This window comes from Halichoerus grypus, chromosome 9 (assembly GCF_964656455.1).
Source record: "Halichoerus grypus chromosome 9, mHalGry1.hap1.1, whole genome shotgun sequence".
In the NCBI taxonomy this organism is placed as follows: Eukaryota; Metazoa; Chordata; class Mammalia; order Carnivora; family Phocidae; genus Halichoerus; species Halichoerus grypus.
Window position 1 is genome coordinate 44,722,330 of NC_135720.1, and position 19,536 is coordinate 44,741,865.

Sequence of the window (19,536 nt, forward strand, 5' to 3'; positions counted from 1 at the left end):
GGGTTAAACCCTACCCTAAGAAATTATCACATTTTATTGACTGAACCTACCTTTCAGGCATTTCTTGCATTGTTGCAGGAATGAGTACATCTGTAAGAACCTTAATCACAGCAAAAGAGAGTTAACATATATCCTTACTTAGTATTTTTGTAGAAAGACACTTATTTGTCAATTACTTTTTAATTCCTAGCTTTCTAGAGAATAATATGTTAATTCATTTCTGGAAGTTATATTTTTATCTCTAAAATTAATGTACATGTAAGGGGTGTGTGTGTGTGTGTGTAAAAGGCGGGGGTGGGGATCCAGAAACATTGCAATACTAGGTTAAGCAAGCAACACTAATACACTGGGTCCAGAGAGTTAATTATCAGAACAGAAAGAATACTGAAAGAAAGGGCTAGACTGAGACCGAAACATTGATGAGATGGGTAGGACCCTGAATAAGAACTGGTAGAAAGAAGAAATTAGGTAGTGCTGACTGATCCCAGCTCAGGAAAAACTAGACTAAGTAAAGGAAGTGGGGACCAAATAGGATATGAACAACGCAGATCCACGGGGCTGGCTGATAAACTGAGTGGTCCAGCCTGACAAAGAGGACCAAGAGGTCTGGAGGAGAAGATATTTCAAAATGTGGGTAGACACTAATCTACAAAGGCCTGTGTATCCTACCAGCAAAATGCACATGTATTCCATGTGTATGAGACAGTAATGTATATACCCAGTACGTTAGTTACCAACGAATTGACCTTGGTAATCATGTGCTGTTTTATAGACTAAAAGCTGACCATTCTTTAGAGATGGAATGAAGATCTTGCAGAAACTCATTCTACTGCTCCTCCCTGGGTCCACTACGAGGAAGGAAACAGTTCATTTAAAGGTACTTAAACTCAGGACTTTTGTGTTGGACTAAAAATAAACAGACCATTTGTAAAAAAATAAATAAATAACATGTTTTAAAGAATATTTCTGGGAGGTACTGAATGACAGTCCAAACAGATTTATCCAGATTGCAATGCAGTTTTCTCCCTCAGCTTGGACCTTACTGCTGCTCTAAGTAGAGGTCAGACTACCAAGGAATTAGTGTCCCCTCTTCCCAGATAAATGTTTGGCTAGAAGGCCAACCAGCTCATCTTTGTTCGTGGTGTCTTCAGGAACCTTCTGTAGACACTTGAGGACTCTTACTTGGTTTGAGAACAGAAATTGACGTTAATACATTAAAGCTAGAGGTTTCCAGTATTTTTAAGTTGTTAATCCGATAAGAGTGGTTAATTCTGCTTTTCCCCCAGAACACCGATAGTGAAAAAGCCATTCTGTTATTCACTCTGAAAACACCTTAAACAGTTAATAAAAATTAACTAAGTTTTCATGTATTATTAGTGAGTATGGGACGTTTAGAATCATTCTTAACTGTAAGAAATTTTGTTTTCATGTAAATGTACATTAAAATACACACCTATTAAATATTGCTTTCTCATCAGAAAAAAATAACATTTTATCTCCAGCCAGAAATAACAAATTTATTGAAAATATAATGGAAAAATGTAGACAGAATGCTCATTAAAACAATACATGGTTCGTGTTTAAGATACCCCAAAGAGCTTACCTTATAAAGAATTGAGTCACAAACACAGAAAATGTCAATGATAACAGGGTTTTCAAGCAGGGGAAGAAGATGATCAGGCATTCCTTGCCAAAAGTGTAATAAGAAATGCTGGATCTAGTTATAAAGCAAAAAGTATGTACATTAAGATTCTTCCTTAACACGAACTCATAAAGAACAGGACGAGAAATTACACATAATATGATCAGCAAAGCATTCTTTGTCACCCTTACCTCTTCAAAGTTTCCATTAATTGCATTGTCCAGGATGCACTGGCAGTGAGTTTTATACATCATTATGAGGGTATCAACCTATTTCAAGGAAGAAAACGCTTAACCAAAGAGTCCTTTCAACCCTGCCTTCATTTGTTTATGCATTCATTTGTTCATTCATTTATTCAGCATGCATTTTTTAAGCTCCTGTTATGTACCAGGCATGGTGCTCAATGTCGAGGAATCAAAACCAAAGGCACAGTTCTTATTTCCAGGAGCTTACTGCCTTGTGAAGGGAGAAAGGCAAGCAAATAGACGATTACAATATAGTGTCATATGAACAATGAAAAAGGTGACTGTGCAGGGAGATGTGGGCCAAAGCAACGTTGAATTTTTCTACCTAATAAGCAGATTACCTTTGATTGCGGAAATAAACGTAAAATGGTAAAATATATCAGCTCTTCATACAGTAGAAATAAGTGGGTGCTTGGGCAGTGTGGCATAGTGGTGTGAAGTCAGCTAAAATCCAGCGCCCGGTTCCCCTGCACTACAGTGCACAGGATGCTTGGTCTCTGAACCCTAAGCTTTTTCTCTTTAAGTAGGGTATGAATAATATATTACCCAGATTGAATAAGATGTGATGCACATAGAGCAGTGCCTGGTACACAGTAAGATCTTACTAAATATTACCTGAAATTAGTAATATCAAATGACTCGAAAATTTACCCAAAGAAGATTTGAACGGTGAGTGTCTGTTATGAAGAGTCTCTGTTTCCATGTTACCACAGACATTTGGATAGCATAGATAAAAAGTTGTAAACATATTCTAAAATGGACTAGAACTAAATAGTATTTTAACAAACCAATAATATTCAAATTCAAATCTCTTTATTTTATCAGCTAGAAATATGGCTACTTGTTGCTGGTTGTGTAGTCTAAGTGAACGAGAAGTTGGGCTTAGACGTTACAGGTGTGTGCTTTGCCCATGAACTACCTGGGTTTGAAAACCAGCTCTGATCTGCCACTTACGAGCTATATGATGTCAAGCAAGCCACGTAACATTTGCGTGTTTTAAATTCCTCATCTGGAAAACGGAAGTGATAATAACAGTAAATTTCTAATAGGGCTGTTATGAGGACTAAACAAATTAACACAAGCAAAGTGGTTAGAATAATCCATAATACATGTTAAGAGATTGACCGTTGGAGCTAATTTTATCCCAACAGTATCTAGGGTGATGATGGTGACGGGAGTGTCCTACTCTAACCCTCTCCTCTCCAGCCTTTATCCCAACAGACTAGTGACAGTGCACATCTTGTAGTTTAGCTCAAGGCTATATCACAGTGACGTGCAAATTACTAATCTCCCTGCAAGGAGGTAGGTATGCTGATTACAGGACACCTCTAGCGGAATATGTCACCACTGATGCAACTGAGACATGCTCCATACTTTAGGCAATGATATCATATTTTTAGATAGGTTGCCAAGACATATTTTTAAAACTAAGGATAAGGACCATATGAAAGATAGAAAGGAATTCATAACTGCTGTCAAAAATTAACCCTTTGATCCCTGAAACCTACTGAAGTACAAATAAGCTTTTATCTTCACAAGTATTTCCATTTATGTGTGTCAAAATTCCTTTATACACAAATCAGCAAGAGTTTTTAATCTTACTATTGGTACTACATTTGCTTATTTAATATTTACATAGTTTCAGGACAATAAATTTTTATTGTGGCATACTCTTATTTCTAAACTTAATTTTGCTCAATTTTCTGAGAATAGACACCACATTTATAGAGCGGGCAGGAGCAGAGGCAAGGTTTAGCTTGAGAAAAGTTAGTGAGGGAGGTGGGGGGTGGCAACTGTCTTGAGTGACACCATGATGAGGCAGAAAGTGGCCCAACCAATCCCCACCTCACTGGGATCAACTTCTCCCTGGAAAGTCCCATCCTTTCTGCTTCAAGAAAGGAGGTGAATAAAGTGCTTGGCTCCAGCCCCACCCCTCTTGCTAGAAACTGACAAGTTACCTGGGGAACTTGGCTTCTGGCTAAGAGGGTGAACAGCAAGGTCCAGCTGTCTTCAAGGGACAAAGAGGAGTGTTAGTCCCTGGTGCTCATGATGAGGACCACTGGGAATGAACTTAGAAACCAGGGGTTTTTTAAGCATCCTGATACCTGGGTGAGAAATGATCTACAGACCAGTTTTTCAAGTTGACAAGTAAGGAATTCCTTGGACACGAGCAGAGAAACTGAAATAAACTATTGGAACATGTCCTCACTTCTCTTTTTTTCTTTGTTGCTCTCCCCATCCCCCTCTCTCTCACCAGGAATATTTACACAGCAAACATCTTCATGATATGTTTGCATGTAAGCCATTCTCTCCACAAAGGGGACCCAACAATACCCTCCCCAAAGAACCATGTTCCCTGGACTGTCACTGATTTCCACAGGTTCCCCCACAGACTGCCACATGTTAACATGTACTGGAGATGTCTCAAATCTGAAGTCATAATATCACATAATATCTATAAGGTTTAAAAGAAAAAGGAGACTTGCTTGGAATCAACATCTGAGAATTATCTTCAATATTTTGCCTATTTTTTTTTTAAGATTTTATTCATTTTTAGAGAGAGAGACAGAGAGAGCATAAGCAGAGGGAGAAACAGAGGGAGAGGAAGAAGCAGACTCCCCGCTGAGCCGGGAGCCTGACGTGGGGCTCCACGTGGAGCTCGATGTGGGGCTCGTCGTGGGGCTCGTCGTGGGGCTCGTCGTGGGGCTCCATCCCAGGACCAGGAGATCATGACCTGAGCCAAAGGCAGATGCTTAACCATCTGAGCCACCCAGGCGCCCCTATTTTGCTTATTCTTAACAGGAAGAGTAAGTCATCAGAATGGGCCCTGGAAGTTACTGTGTATCTCTACTTATCTGTCAATAGATCTTTCTATCAATGTGTTATTTTATTGCCAGTTTCCACAGAAAGCCCACTACTAAAGTAATCAGTTGGACGTTAGTTACTCATATTCCTCTTGAGGTGCTGTCTTTGCACCTCAAGAATATGCACTGACTTAAAAATATATTAAAGATATTTTCCTGGGGCACCTGGGTGGCTCAGTCGTTAAGCGTCTGCCTTTGGCTCAGGTCATGATCCCAGGGTCCTGGGATCAAGCCCCACATCGGGCTCCCTGCTCCACAGGAAGCCTGCTTCTCCCTCTCCCATTCCCCCTGCTTGTGTTCCCTCTCTCCCTGTGTCTCTCTCTGTCAAATAAATAAATAAAATCTTTTAAAAAAAAAAGATATTTTCCTTAAGGGGCACCTGGGTGGCACAGTTGGTTAAATGTCCGACTCTTGGATTCCTCTCAGGTCATGATCTCAGGGTTGTGAGATCAGCCCTGGGGCAGGCCCCACCCCCCGCTCCCCACTCAGTGCATAGTCTGCTTGAGATTTTCTCTCCCTCTCCTTTTGTCCCTTCCCCCTGCTCATGTGCTTTCTCTCTCTCTAAAATAAGTAAATAAATCTTTTTAAAAAAGGTATTTTCCTTAAGTACTAATGAAAAATTAACTTTGGTTTAAGAAGAATGTAGAAATCATTATACCCTGATTTAATACTACTAGCAGGAGCTATCAGTCATTCAGTAGATACTTAGCAAATGACTTTAGAAGTTCAGAAATAGAGGAGGATTTGCTCTTAGATTTTATTATATAAGCATTGAAAAGTCACATTGAAGATTATTTATAAACTGAATCCTATGAAAGTGTTTCTTCTTTAACTTTCAAAAAAATTGCAAATATATAAGGGAACACAGAATTTTCGAATGGAAAGGAAACTTTGTCAACCTCTATACAGTCCTTGCATTCATTTAGGTATCTCCCCCTCAATGCTTGGAAAAAATTCTGTCCCAGAGAAGTGTCTGATGACTATTTACTGAAATTATATGAAGCTAATTAAAAACATAAAGCTTATAATTAAAGAAATTGCATGTGATAGACACATTCTAGTATTTTCTTCCTTGATATTGAGTTTTAAATAAAAAATAATCTTTACTCTTTTGAGGTTTATTTTACAAACTTCTGATTACATACTATCATGGAGATGGTAAATAATTAATTGGAAAGTGTTTAATCAATGTTAGTAAACATTTGTCCCTCCTATAAATCAGTCAATTATGTGTGATTATGCAGATTTCTGACTGCTTCCTGCAAGTGCCATGAGATTCCCAGCAAATTGAGATATGGAAACAACATATCAGAAAATCAATAGAGAAGTATCTTTAATTGATACCTTGTCTTTAGAAATGCATCCTTGGTACACAAGGTGTTGAGCACTGGGGAATTCTGGAAGAAGCGTTCCAGTTTTTGAACTTAGTGAATATTTACGAGTGAAGCCACCCTATATTTGGAAAAATGAAAAGAAATAAGTCATGATCAACTATTTGGCTCCAAAATACAATTCTAATAAAATAGAAACCCACAATTTAAACAATTTTGCCTATTACTTTGGATTTTAGTTTTGAATATTTGTCAGTTTGCACAACTTTTAGAAATTTAATTTTAGTTCACATTCGTTAATGGCATAAATTTTGAAAGATCCACTTTTAAAACTGTTGAAATTATTTTAACTATAAGAGGATCAAGGATTGCCAAATCCATTTATGGATTACTAAATCCTTTATGGATTAAGTAAACAAGATGATGAGAAGTTAACTAATTTATGTAGTCTCAGAAATAATTAGTGGTAGAATTGTGAATGGAGTCTAAGTCTTCTGATTCCCAAATTAGTACCATGGACTTTCTCACCTCAACCTTCCCCCACCCTAAATTTAGTTATGTGTTCTTCTTTTGAATCCCTTTTGGGGGAAAGTACACCTTTGGTAGTCTTCAGAAAATTAGAAAAAATGACAAATGACAAAAATATATAATGTTGCAGGATTGACATACCTACAAAAAATCCACACAGAAAGGGAGAATGCATATTTATGACAGAACCAGAGCCTCAGCAAATCAGTCTCCCCAGGTCATAACTACTCGTTCCTGCTCCTCAAATAAAGTTTTAACAAACTGATCTCTAATCAAATGTTTGGGCAAAGAATGAAATTGTGACTATGGTAAAGGAAGTAAGGTATTCCTGGCAAGGACAAAATTTCATTCCTTCTCATAGTTTTCCTATATTTTCTTCTAGAGTTTTTGTGTTTCTTTGTCTCTGTCATATTGAACATTTAATACTTATATAAGTTGGGTTCCTACCCTGCCTTATCATTCCCAACCTTTGTAGACTTGCAGACTTACATGCTAAATCAGGAAGAAGTTGGGAGGACTTCTCAGTCCTTAAAGCAGATATTTTAGATATTTTGATTTCTTATTGACTGATTTGATATAAACTTTCCAAAGATTTTATATTAAAAGTGCAGTAGAAATATATTTCTTTCAGGTTAGGTTTTAGTTTTCATCCTTGCTACTCTCCGTTTTCAAGTATAGATAGAGAAGGCTTATCCTGATTAAATAATTTTTAAGAAATTAATAAAGAACATATACATGATTAACTATCATGAACTGATATATTAGCACAGTTTATCCCAATCCATTCTATTTAATCAGTCTTAATTATTCAAGATATGCACTCAAATTCTAATTTCAGGAAAGTTTACACTTTTTTCTTATACCTTTTCTCATGGATGGAAAATCATGTTTATTTGTCCCAAGAAAGTAATTTAGTGAAATTGGAAGAGAGAGAGAAACAGAAACAAAAAAATGTCAATACATAGTGTTGTGTTAAATCTAAGTTAGGAATAAGAGAATATTCTCATTTCCATTAGCAAATATAATTAATAATCAAAATCTTACTGCAAAGGGGGGAAAAACAGGTTCAGAAGATTTTTAATAGGTGAGTTTTATCAAGCATTCAGGAGACAGATATTTTCAAACTTAAAAGATTTTTTTCAGATAGTGAAAAAGAAGAACCTTGTCCCAGTTCATTTGAAAACTTTTATGACAAAGGTAGACAAGGACAGAAAAAGAAAGAAAAATCATAGGCCAATCTTGGTTATTATCATACTTGAAACAGTACCAAATGAAACATTAGCAAACCAAACCTAGCAGTCTATAAGAATGATCATAACCAAGTTAGGCTTTAACTCACCACATTGACAGAAGAAAAAAAGGGGAGTGGAGAATACCATATATAATCATCTCAATTGATAACAGAAAAAGCATTTGTTAAAAATCCAACTACCAGGGACGCCTGGGTGGCTCAGTCGGTTAAGCAGCTGCCTTTGGCCCAGGTCATGATCCCAGGGTCCTGGGATCGAGTCCCACATCAGGCTCCTTGCCCAGCAGGGAGCCTGCTTCTCCCTCTCTCTCCTTCTGCTTGTGCTGTCAAATAAATAAAATCTTTAAAAAAAAAAAAAAATCCAACTACCATTCACTTCTCTCTCTCTCTCTCTCTCTGCCTATCAATGCTAGAAAAGAAGAAAATTTCCTTAATCATTTAATAATCAAAATATTAAAAAAATCAAAATAATCTATCAAAAATCCATAGCAAATATCATACTCAATAGTAAAATACTATAAATGTTCTCTTAAAAATCACAAATGAGATAAAGTTGCCTACTCTAGCCTCTTTTGTTCAACAGTTAATAGCCAGAGCAGTAAGGCCAGAAAAAGTAATGAAAGAGTAAGTTTATTAAAAGGGAAGAAAAAAAACTATCATTATTTGCAACGATGCAGTTGATTACATTAAAAACTAAAACAAACTGCACAGAAATTTTTAGAATTAACAACAGGGGTTTTTTTAAGCAACAATGCTGGATACAAGATCAATGAAAAAATCAGTTGAATTTCTAAAACCAAAGAACAAACATTGAAAACATGCAATAAAAGAGACACTGTATAAAGTAACAACAAATATTAGAAGATGCCTAGGAATAAGTCTAACAAAAGAAGAGCAAAATATTTATAAGAAAATGATTAAACTGGGGCACCTGGGTGGCTCAGTCAGTTTAGTGTCTGACTCTTGATTTCAACTTGGGTCATGATCTCAGGCTTGTGAGATCAAGCCCCATATTGGGCTCCACGCTGGGCATGGAGTCTACTTGAGATTCTCTCTCTCCCTCTTCCTCTGTCCCTCCCCCCTGCTCACCCTCTCTCTCTTTTTCTAAAAAAAGAAAAGAAAATGATTAAACTTTATCAAAAGATATTAAATTATGAATAATAAGATTCAATGTTGTAGAAATGTCACAGATTGATCTATTTCTTCAGTGCAATTCCAATCAAATCCCATCAGGGTTTTCTGTGGAAATTAATAAGCTGATTCTAAAATGTGTGTAGAAATGCAAAAGACCAAGAACACACAACACTCGTGATAAAGATGAACCAGCAAAAAGAAAACAGGAAAAATTCATAAATTTGTGGAATTTAAATATACTCTTAAACAACCAATAGATCAAAGGAGAAATCACAAGAGAAAAGAGATAATGCTTAGAGATGAATGGAAGTAGAAATATGACACATCAAAATTACAGGATGCAGTAAAAGTGGTGCTACAGGGGAAATTTATAGCTATAAATGCTTACATTAAAACACAAGAAAGATCTCAAGTCAATAATCTAAAGGAACAACTTAAGGAACTATGAAAAGAACAAATTAAACCCAAAGTGGGCAGAAGAAAGGAAATAATAAAGATCAGAGCAGAGATAAATGAAATAGAGAACACACAAACAATAAAGAAAATCAATGAAACCAAAGGTTAGTTCTTTAAGGTCAAAATTGACAAAGCCATAAGTAGATTGACTTAAAAAAATAATAAAGAAGATTCAAAGGACTAAAGTAAAAAATAAAAAACTACTGATTCCACTGAGAAAGGACTTTAAGAGAGTACATGAACAAACTGTACATCAACAAGTTGGATAACCTAGATGAAATGGATAAATTCCTAGAAACACAAATTCAACCAAGGTGGAATCATAAAGAAAGAGAATATCTGAATCAGTCTATAACCAGTAAGGAAATTGAATCAGTAATCAAAAATCTGACAAAGAAAGGCTCTGATCCTCATGACTTCACTAGTGAATTATACCAAACATATAAAGAAGAAATAACATCAGTCTTTCTTGAAGTTTTCCCAAAAATTGAGGAAGAGGGAACACTTTCTAACTCATTCTATGAGGCCAGCATTATCTTGATACCAAAGTCAGACAAAGACACCACAAGGAGAAAAAAAAAATAAATCTCATGAACATTCATGCATAAATCCTCAGCAAAATACTAAGTGAACTCAGCAACATATTAAAAAGACTATACCCTATGACCAAGTGAGATTTACTCCTTGAATGCAAAGATGGTTTGACACACAAAAATCAGTGTCATATACCACCTTAACAGATTAAAGGGGAAAAAACACATGATTATTTCAATTGATGAATTTGACAAAGTTTGACACACTTTTATAGTAATAATAAACAAACTAGGAATACAAGTAAAGTACTCAATGTAATAAAAGGCATATGAAAAGCCCATAGCAAACATCATATTCAATGGTGAAAGACTGAAAGTATTTCCTTTAAGATCAGAAACAAAGCAATGCCCATTTTCAGCACTTCTATTCAACATAGTGCTTCAAGTCCTAGCCAGAGCAGTTAGGCAAGAAAAAGAAATAAAATGCAACCAAACTGGAAAGAAAGAAGTAAAATTATCTCTGTTTTCAGATGATATGATCTTATATGTAGGAAACCATAGGGATTCAAAAAAAAAAAAACCAACCCTATTACCCTATTAGAAATAATAAATGAATTTAGCAAAGTAACAGGATACAGTTAAAATGAAAAAATCTGAAAAGAATGAAGAAAACAATTTTATTTATAATAGCATAAAAAAGAATAAAATACATGGGAATTCACTTAACCAAGAAGGTGAAAGACTTATATAATGGAAATTATAAAACAATGTTCAAAGAAATTAAAACATAAGTGGAAAGACATCTTATGTTCATGAATTGGAAAATTTATTGTTAAGATGTCAATAGTACCCAAAGCAACCCATTGATTCAATGCAAAATCCCAATGATGGTTTTTGCAGAAATAGAAAAATATATCCTAAAATTCACAGGGAATCCAAGAGACCCCAAATAGTAAAAATAATCCTGAAAAAAAAAGAACTAAGTTGGATGGGTGCCTGGGTGGCTCAGTCGTTAAGCGTCTGCCTTCGGCTCAGGTCATGATCCCAGGGTCCTGGGATCAAGTCCCACATCGGGCTCACTGCTCAGCGGGAAGCCTGCTTCTCCCTCTCCCACTCCCCCTGCTTGTGTTCCTGCTCTCGCTGTCTCTCTCTGTCAAATAAATAAATAAATAAATAAATAAATAAATAAATAAACAAAAGAACTAAGTTGGAGAATTAACACTTCCTGATTTCAAAACTTACTACAAAGCTACAATAATCAGAAGAAACTAGAGCTGACACAAAGACAGACATATAGGTCAGTAGAACAAAATAGAACACCCAGAAATAAACCCTCACAAAAACTGCCAAATCATTTTTGACAAGGGTGCCAACAACATTCAATAAGGAAAGGACAGTCTTTTCAACAAACGGTGCTAGAAAAACTGGATATTCACATGTAAAAGAATGGAGATAGGCCTTTACTTAATACCATGTAAAAAATTAACTCAAAGTGAATCAAATACCTGAAATATCAGACCTAAACTATACAACTCTTAGAAGAAAAGACAGGACAAAATCTTCATAACACTAGATTTGGCAATATTTCTTAGATATGACAAGAAAAACAAAAATAGACAAACTGGACTTCATAAAATTAAAAACTTCATAAAATTAAAAACTTTTGTGCATCAGAGAACATTCAACAGAGTAAAAAAGGCAATCAATGCAATAGGAGAAGGTATTCTCAAATCATATATCTGATATGGGATTAATATGCAGGACATATAAAGAACTTGTAAAACTTAACAACAAAACAAGCAACCTGCTTCAAAAATGGACAAAGGACTTAAATTGACATTTCTTTAAAGAAGATATATATTAATCAACAAGCGCATGAAATGGTATTCAACATTACTAATCATTAGGGAAATGTAAATCAAAGCCACAAGGAGATACCTCTTCACCCTCATTAGGACTACCAGTATTAAAAAAAAAAAAACAGAAAATAAAAAATGTTGATGAGGACAGGTATGATTATATACTGTTGGTAGGAATGTAAAATGGTATAGTTGTTGTGTAAAGCAATATGGTGGTTCCTCAGGAAATTAAATAAGGAATTAGTATATGATGCAGCCATTCTTCTTTTGGGTATACATCCAAAATAACTGAAAGTAGGGTCTCAAAGAGATATTAGTAAGCTATGTTCATAGCAGCATTATTCAATCCAAGTGTCCATTGACAGATGAATAAATAAGCAAAATGTTGTATATACATGCAATGGAATATTACTCAGCCTTCAAAAAGAGGGAGATTCTGACTTATGCTACAACATGAATGAACCTTGAGGACATGATGTCAGTCCCAAAAAGACAAACACTATGTGATTACACATATATGAGGTACCTAGAGTAGTCACAATCATAGAGACAGAAAGTAGAATGGTAGTTTTCAGGGGCTAGGGGGAAGGGGAAGGGAGGAGTTATTGTTTAATGAGCATAGTGTTTCAGTTTTGCAAGATTAAAAGTTCTGGAGATGGATGGTGGTGATGATTACACAACAATATAAATGTATTTAATACCACTGAACTGTGTACTTAAAAATGATTAAGATAGTCAATTTTGTTATGTATATTTTACCACAACAAAAAAAAATTGAAAACATTGCAGATGAAATAGGGACTTAAGTGTTAAGAGTAACTTTCTACTTTTAGAAGAATATATAGAAAATATTTTAGGATCTGGAATATACACAGATTTTTTAAAACAAGATACAAAAAAACACTAATCATAAAATTAAAAATTATCTTCATTGAAAGACACTATAGAATGTTGAGCCATGCCACCAACAGGGTGAAGTTATTTACAACACATAACCTACAGAGTATTAGTAACTAGAATATTAAAGAACTCCTAAGAATCGAATTTTTAAAATAGAAAAATTATGTGATCTGAGCAAATATTTCATAGAAGAGAATTGACCATTAAAAATCAAAAAAAATGCAAGCTTATTTTTTGATGTAGTTATTAAAACAATTTTTAAATGAAAATCACAGGCCATTTTACACCCATTGGATTGGCAAGAACTAAAATATCATTCAAGGCCAAGGATCAGTGAGAATGTGGAACAAAAGGAACGCTTACACACAGTTGGACAGACATAAATTAATACAATAATTTTGGAAAACAACTTAATCTTAACCAGTAAAGTTACACATTAAGCATATCCTAGAACCTAGAATTCCATTTCTGTACCTGTTCATAGAATGTTCATAGCAATATTGTTTTTCAGCCAAAAAAAAAAAAATTCACCAACAATGGAATAAATAAATGCACTGTGATATTTTCATACAGTGGAATATTATACAGCAGTACAAATAAAGGTATTAAAACTACATGTACATCAACATTGATGAATCACAAAATCTAATGCTGAATGAAACCAGAAAGTCACAAAAAAATGAATCCATTCTATGTAGGTCAAATAAATACATTGGCAATAATAAACAATACATAGAACTATCCACCACTTTTAAGTATACAGTTCAGTGGTATTAAGTACATTAATATTGTTGTGTAGCCATGGACCACACTGTTTAGGTATATATTCATAAGTGATCAACTTTAAGGAAATACAAAGGAGTGATTAACACCAAATTGTGGAAACAGTAACTTTTTGTAGGTAGGGAGGGAGAAGTGATTGGGGTGGGAGCACAGAGAGGACTTCTCTCTGTTCAACTATGGGGTAGGTCTTGAGTTTTTATCTTATGGCTATTTTAAAAGTGTGTGTGTGTGTGTGTGTGTGTGTGTGTGTGTGTGTGTGAGATAAACAATACACTTCCCAATAAAAAATATTAGAGTGCTAAGGAAATACATATTAAAGAACAAAGTATATTATATGTCTTTTATTTAAATATCTATTTAAAACTCTCATCTTGATAAAGAGTAGTTTTGTGTCCTAGCAGCTAGCAACATGTGGAACATCAACATGAGGCAAAAGTGCCCAAGGAAGAATTTTAAAAATTAAATATGTTGGATATGTTAACAATGGTGTGCAAAATTGGTATAAATCAAATAATAATATGCTGTCTAGAACATGTAGCACAAAAAGAAAGGAACGATTGATAAGCTGGGAAAAAAAGTAAAACATGATCATTTTAATTACACTAATATGTTTGCTATTTTAATTGCACTAAAATTAGTGCCAGGTCATAGGCCAGCTACAGAGGTCTGGGGTGTGTGTTGAGTGGGGGAGGGTTCCCCTCATCTGATGACTTCAGTACTCTTGGGTAAACTATTAAAAATCTTATGTCCAAAAGAAAACAAGAAGAAACCTACAGAAAAGAAACAATATGATTAGAAGGCAAGAGGGTCTGATTTATGAGGAAAGATTAAAGGCTTTAAGCAGCACAGTTTGACTAAGTGATGACTAAAAGAGAGCATGATAACACTCTGCAAATATTTGCAAAGCATATACCAAGGAGGGAGGATTTGTTATTTATCTTGGTGCAAAGTTGTTAAACTGGCCATGAATGGTCGATGTTAAGGAGAAGGAAATTCAGGCTATCAGGGAAACTTCCTGGTTGAAATGTACGAAGTCAAGGGGCTGACTCCCTAAGAAATAATAGCAACTTCACTACTGGAGCTTAGTTAAAACAAAATTTGGCTCACACTACGAGATTCACAGGGAAAAAAAAGGCTTTCTTTGATCAGGGCAAAGTTTTGAGACTAGGCTTTGTTAGTTTTATTCCTGAGGATTAAAAGAAACATTCTCTAAGACATTTCTGAAATTTGAACCACTGCATTTGTGAATAAAAATTAAAAATAATTTAAAATAATCAAAATTCATACCACTAACTGATAATTACTCTTACAATCCTCTTCCTGTCTTTCTGTTTTGCTTTTCTCGTGTTTTCATTGTTTGCTTTTATATTATGAACGATCTAAAACTTTAAAAAGCTGTAGATAAAAAGTAATAAATAGCCATGTACTAACCAACCTGATTGAGACATTACACATTTGAAATATGAAATCAGCCTCTGTAGCCTTCCCTAATCTTATTCCCTTCATTCCCCACAAGAAATAATGTTCTTCGTTTAGTTTATATCATTCCTATTTAAACCTCTAAAACTTTACTTCATCTGTAAATACTCTTAAGCAATATCGACTATTGCTTTAAAACCGGTACCATACAGTATGTATCCTACATTCAATGAGGTTTTTTTTTTTCACCCAACTATAGAGGTTTTTGAGATGAGTCTAATTTGATTCTTATAGCTATAGTACATTCATTTCCAAAGCCCTGTAGTATCACCTTGTATAAATATACTAAAATTTATTCTCTCACTACATCATAATGGACATTTATTTACGAGCCTTCTGAGATCGCAAACACCACTCCGGTTTGCCTGCCTGTGCAGTGTGAAGGTTTCTGTAGGAATGCAGTCATAAGGTGCGTGCATCTTCACCTTTACTAGTGACACTCCCTCCTGCTGTTCCTGAGCCTTCCTTTGCTCCACACTTGTAGCAACACTTATTTTCAGACTTTTTAACTGCTGTTACTCCAATAATAGTGAAATGATTATTCATTATGGTTTTAATTTGCATTTCCCTGATTAAAATTTCCCTGATTAAGTTGAGCCCTCTTCATATGTTTATGGGCAAGAATGGTATTCAAAATATTTGTTGACCATATGTTAGGAAACCTGGTCAGTCAGAAGGGGCGGCATGAACACCAATACTATTTCTGGTTATTCTTTCTCATCTTGTGTGAATTGCATGTTCATATAGCATGTTATATTTCTATTGGGTTGTCTTTTTATCATGGAGTTGAATATTTTACATGTTCTAAAACAGTGCTGTCTGACAGAACTTTCTGTGATGATGAAAATGTTCTATGTCTGCACCATCCAATACCATATGTGGTTATTATGGACTTGAAATGTGGCTAATGTGACAGAGAAACTGAATATTTTATGTAATTAATAGCTACATGGGGCTAGTAGCTACTATATTGCACAGCATAGTTATACATATTAATCCTGTCACCCATCTATGACATACAAATATCCAATTTTCTTTACATATTTGAAGCCATATATACATATATTTGCTTTGTGTCCTCTTTTCTTCCTAATTAATATTTTTCCATGTCATTAAAAGAGACTCTTAATAAATGAAATCATATTCAGTCCCATAAAAGTCCTATAAATGATGTAACCATTCCTTTATTAGTAGTAATTTAGGTTGCACAATTTTTCACAATAGCCAATTACAATTTTTGCATAATATTTTGTAAGCATTTTCTGTTACTTCTTTATGTGAGATTCATACAAAAGTGAACCTGTGGGAGAAAGAGTATGATCACTTTAAAGACTTCATACAGACCTTCCAACTATTTTCCAGGGAGTTTGTTCAGTGGTCACCAGAAGGATACAAAAGAGCTTATCTCACCAGACCTTCACCACCATCATAATAATTTCCTAATATTTGATAATTATATAATTTTAAATGTTATTTATTTTTTGCTTATTTGGCAATCCATCTTTTCATGCATTTATTGGCCTTATCTTCCTTATGTGTATTTTCTATTCATGTCTTTTATTCTTTCTTGTTGTCTTCGTATTTTACTATAAATTGATAAGATTTCCTTATTAGTAGAAATATTATCCCATTGTCATATTTGCTGACAATATTTTCTCCAGTTTTTCTTTTGACTTCAAATTTTATATATGATGCTTCTGCTACAAAGTAGTTTTCAATTTCTCCCTTCTATATTTTTCCTTTGAAATTTCTTGTTTTCATCTTAGAAAATCATTCCTTATCCAGAAATGAAGTAGATACAAATGTTCCCTTCTAAGTATTGTTTTTATATTCAATAATTTATATGAAATTCATACAAGGCATGAGTTATAAACTTTTTTCCAAAATAGTCCATTTTTCTAACATTATGCGATGAAGAATTTTATTTATTTATTTGGTACTATATCTTCCTCCAAAAAGGACTTAAGACAATTCACTGAAAAAAAATTTTTTTTTCCTTCATTGGTTGTAATGTCTCTTTGGTCATACATTAAATTCTTATGTATACTAGGGTCTTTTTTCGGGGATCTAATCTCTGTTGTAGATTTGTTCCACCTACAGTTGAGTCTGTATCATAGTGTCATAATATTTTGATATTTGCCAGACAGGTCCCTTTTGGCTACTCTTGTTTACATTTCTCTTAACTATTACTTTCTGTATATTGTTCTAGATCGAGTCTACAGCCATTTTAATCATTTCCAAAAATTAATTACCCACGCAAAATTTTACTGGGGTATTTTATGTCAAAATTAATATAGGAAGAATCGGTACATTTGTAATAGCTAGCATAACTATCCAGGTATGCGGTATGTCTTTTCACTTAAAATTTCCATTTAAAATAAAAAGTTTCTGCACAGTGAAGGAAACAATCAACAAAACTAAACGTTAACCTACTGAATGGGAGAAGATATTTGCAAATAACATATCCGATAAAGGGTTAGTATCCAAAATATATAAAGAACTGATACAATTCAATATCCAAAAAACAAATAATCCAATTTAAAAATGGGAGAAGACATGAACGGTCATTTCTCCAAAGAAGACATACAGATGGCCAACAGACACATGAAAAGATGCTCAACATCTCTCATCCTCAGGGAAATGCAAATCAAAACTACAATGAGATACCACCTCAGACCTATCGGAATGGCTAAAAATCAACAACACAAGAAACAACAAGTATTGGCGAGGATCTGGAGGAAAAAAAACCCTTTGCATTGTTGGTAGCAAAGCAAACTGGTGCCGCCACTGGAAAACTGTATGGAGGTTCCTCAAAAAATTACAAATAGAGCTACCTTACTATCCAGGAATTGCAGTACTGAGTATTTACCCAAAAATACAAAAACAGTAATTCAAAGGGATACATGCACCTTTATTTACAATAGCCAAATTATGAAAACAACCAGTGTCCATCAATAGATGAATGGATAAAGAAGATGTGATATATATATTCTTATATATATATATGTATATATATAAGAATATTATTCAGCCATTAAAAAAGAATGAAGTCTTGCCATTTACAACAGCATGGATAGAGCTAGAGAGCATAATGCTGAGTGAAATAAGGCAGTCAGAGAAAGACAAATACCATGTGATCTCACTCTTCTGTGGAATTTAACAAAACAAACGAACAAAGGAACAAAAAGGAGAGAGAGACAAACCAAGAAACAGACTCTTAACTATAGAGAGCAAACTGATGGTTACCAGCCGGGAGGTAGATGGGAGGATGGGGGAACTAGGGGATGGGGATTAAAGAGTACACTTACCATGATAAAAAAAATAGTTTTAAAAAAATAAGTAAAATTTTCTTCTATGCCTGCATTTTTTTTCAAATAGGTAATATGCTTCTCTTATTATGGTTGCTCCTAAATATTTTGCATTTCTGCTGGTTCCTGAAATTTAGTATTATAATGCCCTACGTTTCTGGTTTTTCAGAGACTGTTCTCACCTCTCTAGTTGGGAATCCGTGAGAAAATTAAGTCCTACAGAAAAAGATTTGAATGACCACTTTCAGAATTTTCCAAAGGATAGCACTTAGCCAGTACCATTCTATATGCCTAAAAGAGCTTGTTCCTTACAAACCTACAATCCTTACATACAATGAGTCCCTTGGGCTACATCTCTGTGCGCATCCTGATTGAGAAGAACTGGTACTTTCTTTAAGCTCTTCAAACTCTTTTCTTCCCCCATGATTTTTACTCACTGCAGATGACTTAACTGACTAATAATACCACAGAGAGAAATATAAAACCACTGAACTACCTTAATTTCCTGCCACAAAATCTACAAATCTACTTGCAACTGAACTTAACCCTCTCCTCTTTCCTGTTTTAAGGAGAGAAGTGTTCCTTCTCTCTAGAGCCACTTCCTCCACTCTGAAGCTCTTCCCTGTGTACCCCTTTGGTGACTCTGTGCTCTCAGCTTTCCCCTCTCTTTTATATCTTCAGTCTCTACTCTTTACTGGATCTGTTTTACCAACATTAGAACGATAGTCTAATCATCCTTCAAAACTAAATTTCAAGTCCTCCCCCAACTATCACCCTCAACTTGACTAAATTTTCTACATTCACTGACACTTCCCACTCATTTCACAAACCAATCAAACCCCAGCTCTCCACTGAAAAGTTTCTTCCTAAAGTCATTAATTCTCTCCACTTAACTAATTCCATAGACCTTTTTCAGCCTTTATCTTGATGACCTTTTAGTGCCATTTTATAGCAGTAACCATTCCCTTTTTTTTGAAAGCATTCTTTTCCATTGCTTCTGTGCCACCAAATTCCCTTCCCTCTCTTCTTACCTCTTTGGGTTCTCCTCAATTATCTCACTGATCCTTATCTTTCTTCCCCACTTTTTTTTTTTTTTTAAAGATTTTATTTATTTATTTATTAGAGAGCGAGCGAGAGAGAAACAGCATGAGAGGGGGGAGGGTCAGAGGGAGAAGCAGGCTCCCCGCCGAGCCGGGAGCCCGATGTGGGGCTCGATCCCAGGACT

At 34.9% G+C, this 19,536-nt stretch overlaps 1 protein-coding gene across 1 annotated transcript in view; it reads right to left on the reverse strand.

Annotated features, from left to right (window-relative positions):
* RFX6 (regulatory factor X6) overlaps positions 1–19,536 on the reverse strand; it is a 56,314-nt gene that overhangs the window by 15,458 nt on the left and 21,320 nt on the right. The window contains exons 7-10 of the mRNA XM_036082273.2: positions 6,096–6,203; positions 1,834–1,911; positions 1,604–1,717; positions 51–100 (exon numbers count right to left, since the gene is read on the reverse strand). Coding sequence (XP_035938166.1) covers positions 51–100; positions 1,604–1,717; positions 1,834–1,911; positions 6,096–6,203 — 350 coding nt within the window. The remainder of the gene's footprint in view (positions 1–50; positions 101–1,603; positions 1,718–1,833; positions 1,912–6,095; positions 6,204–19,536) is intronic.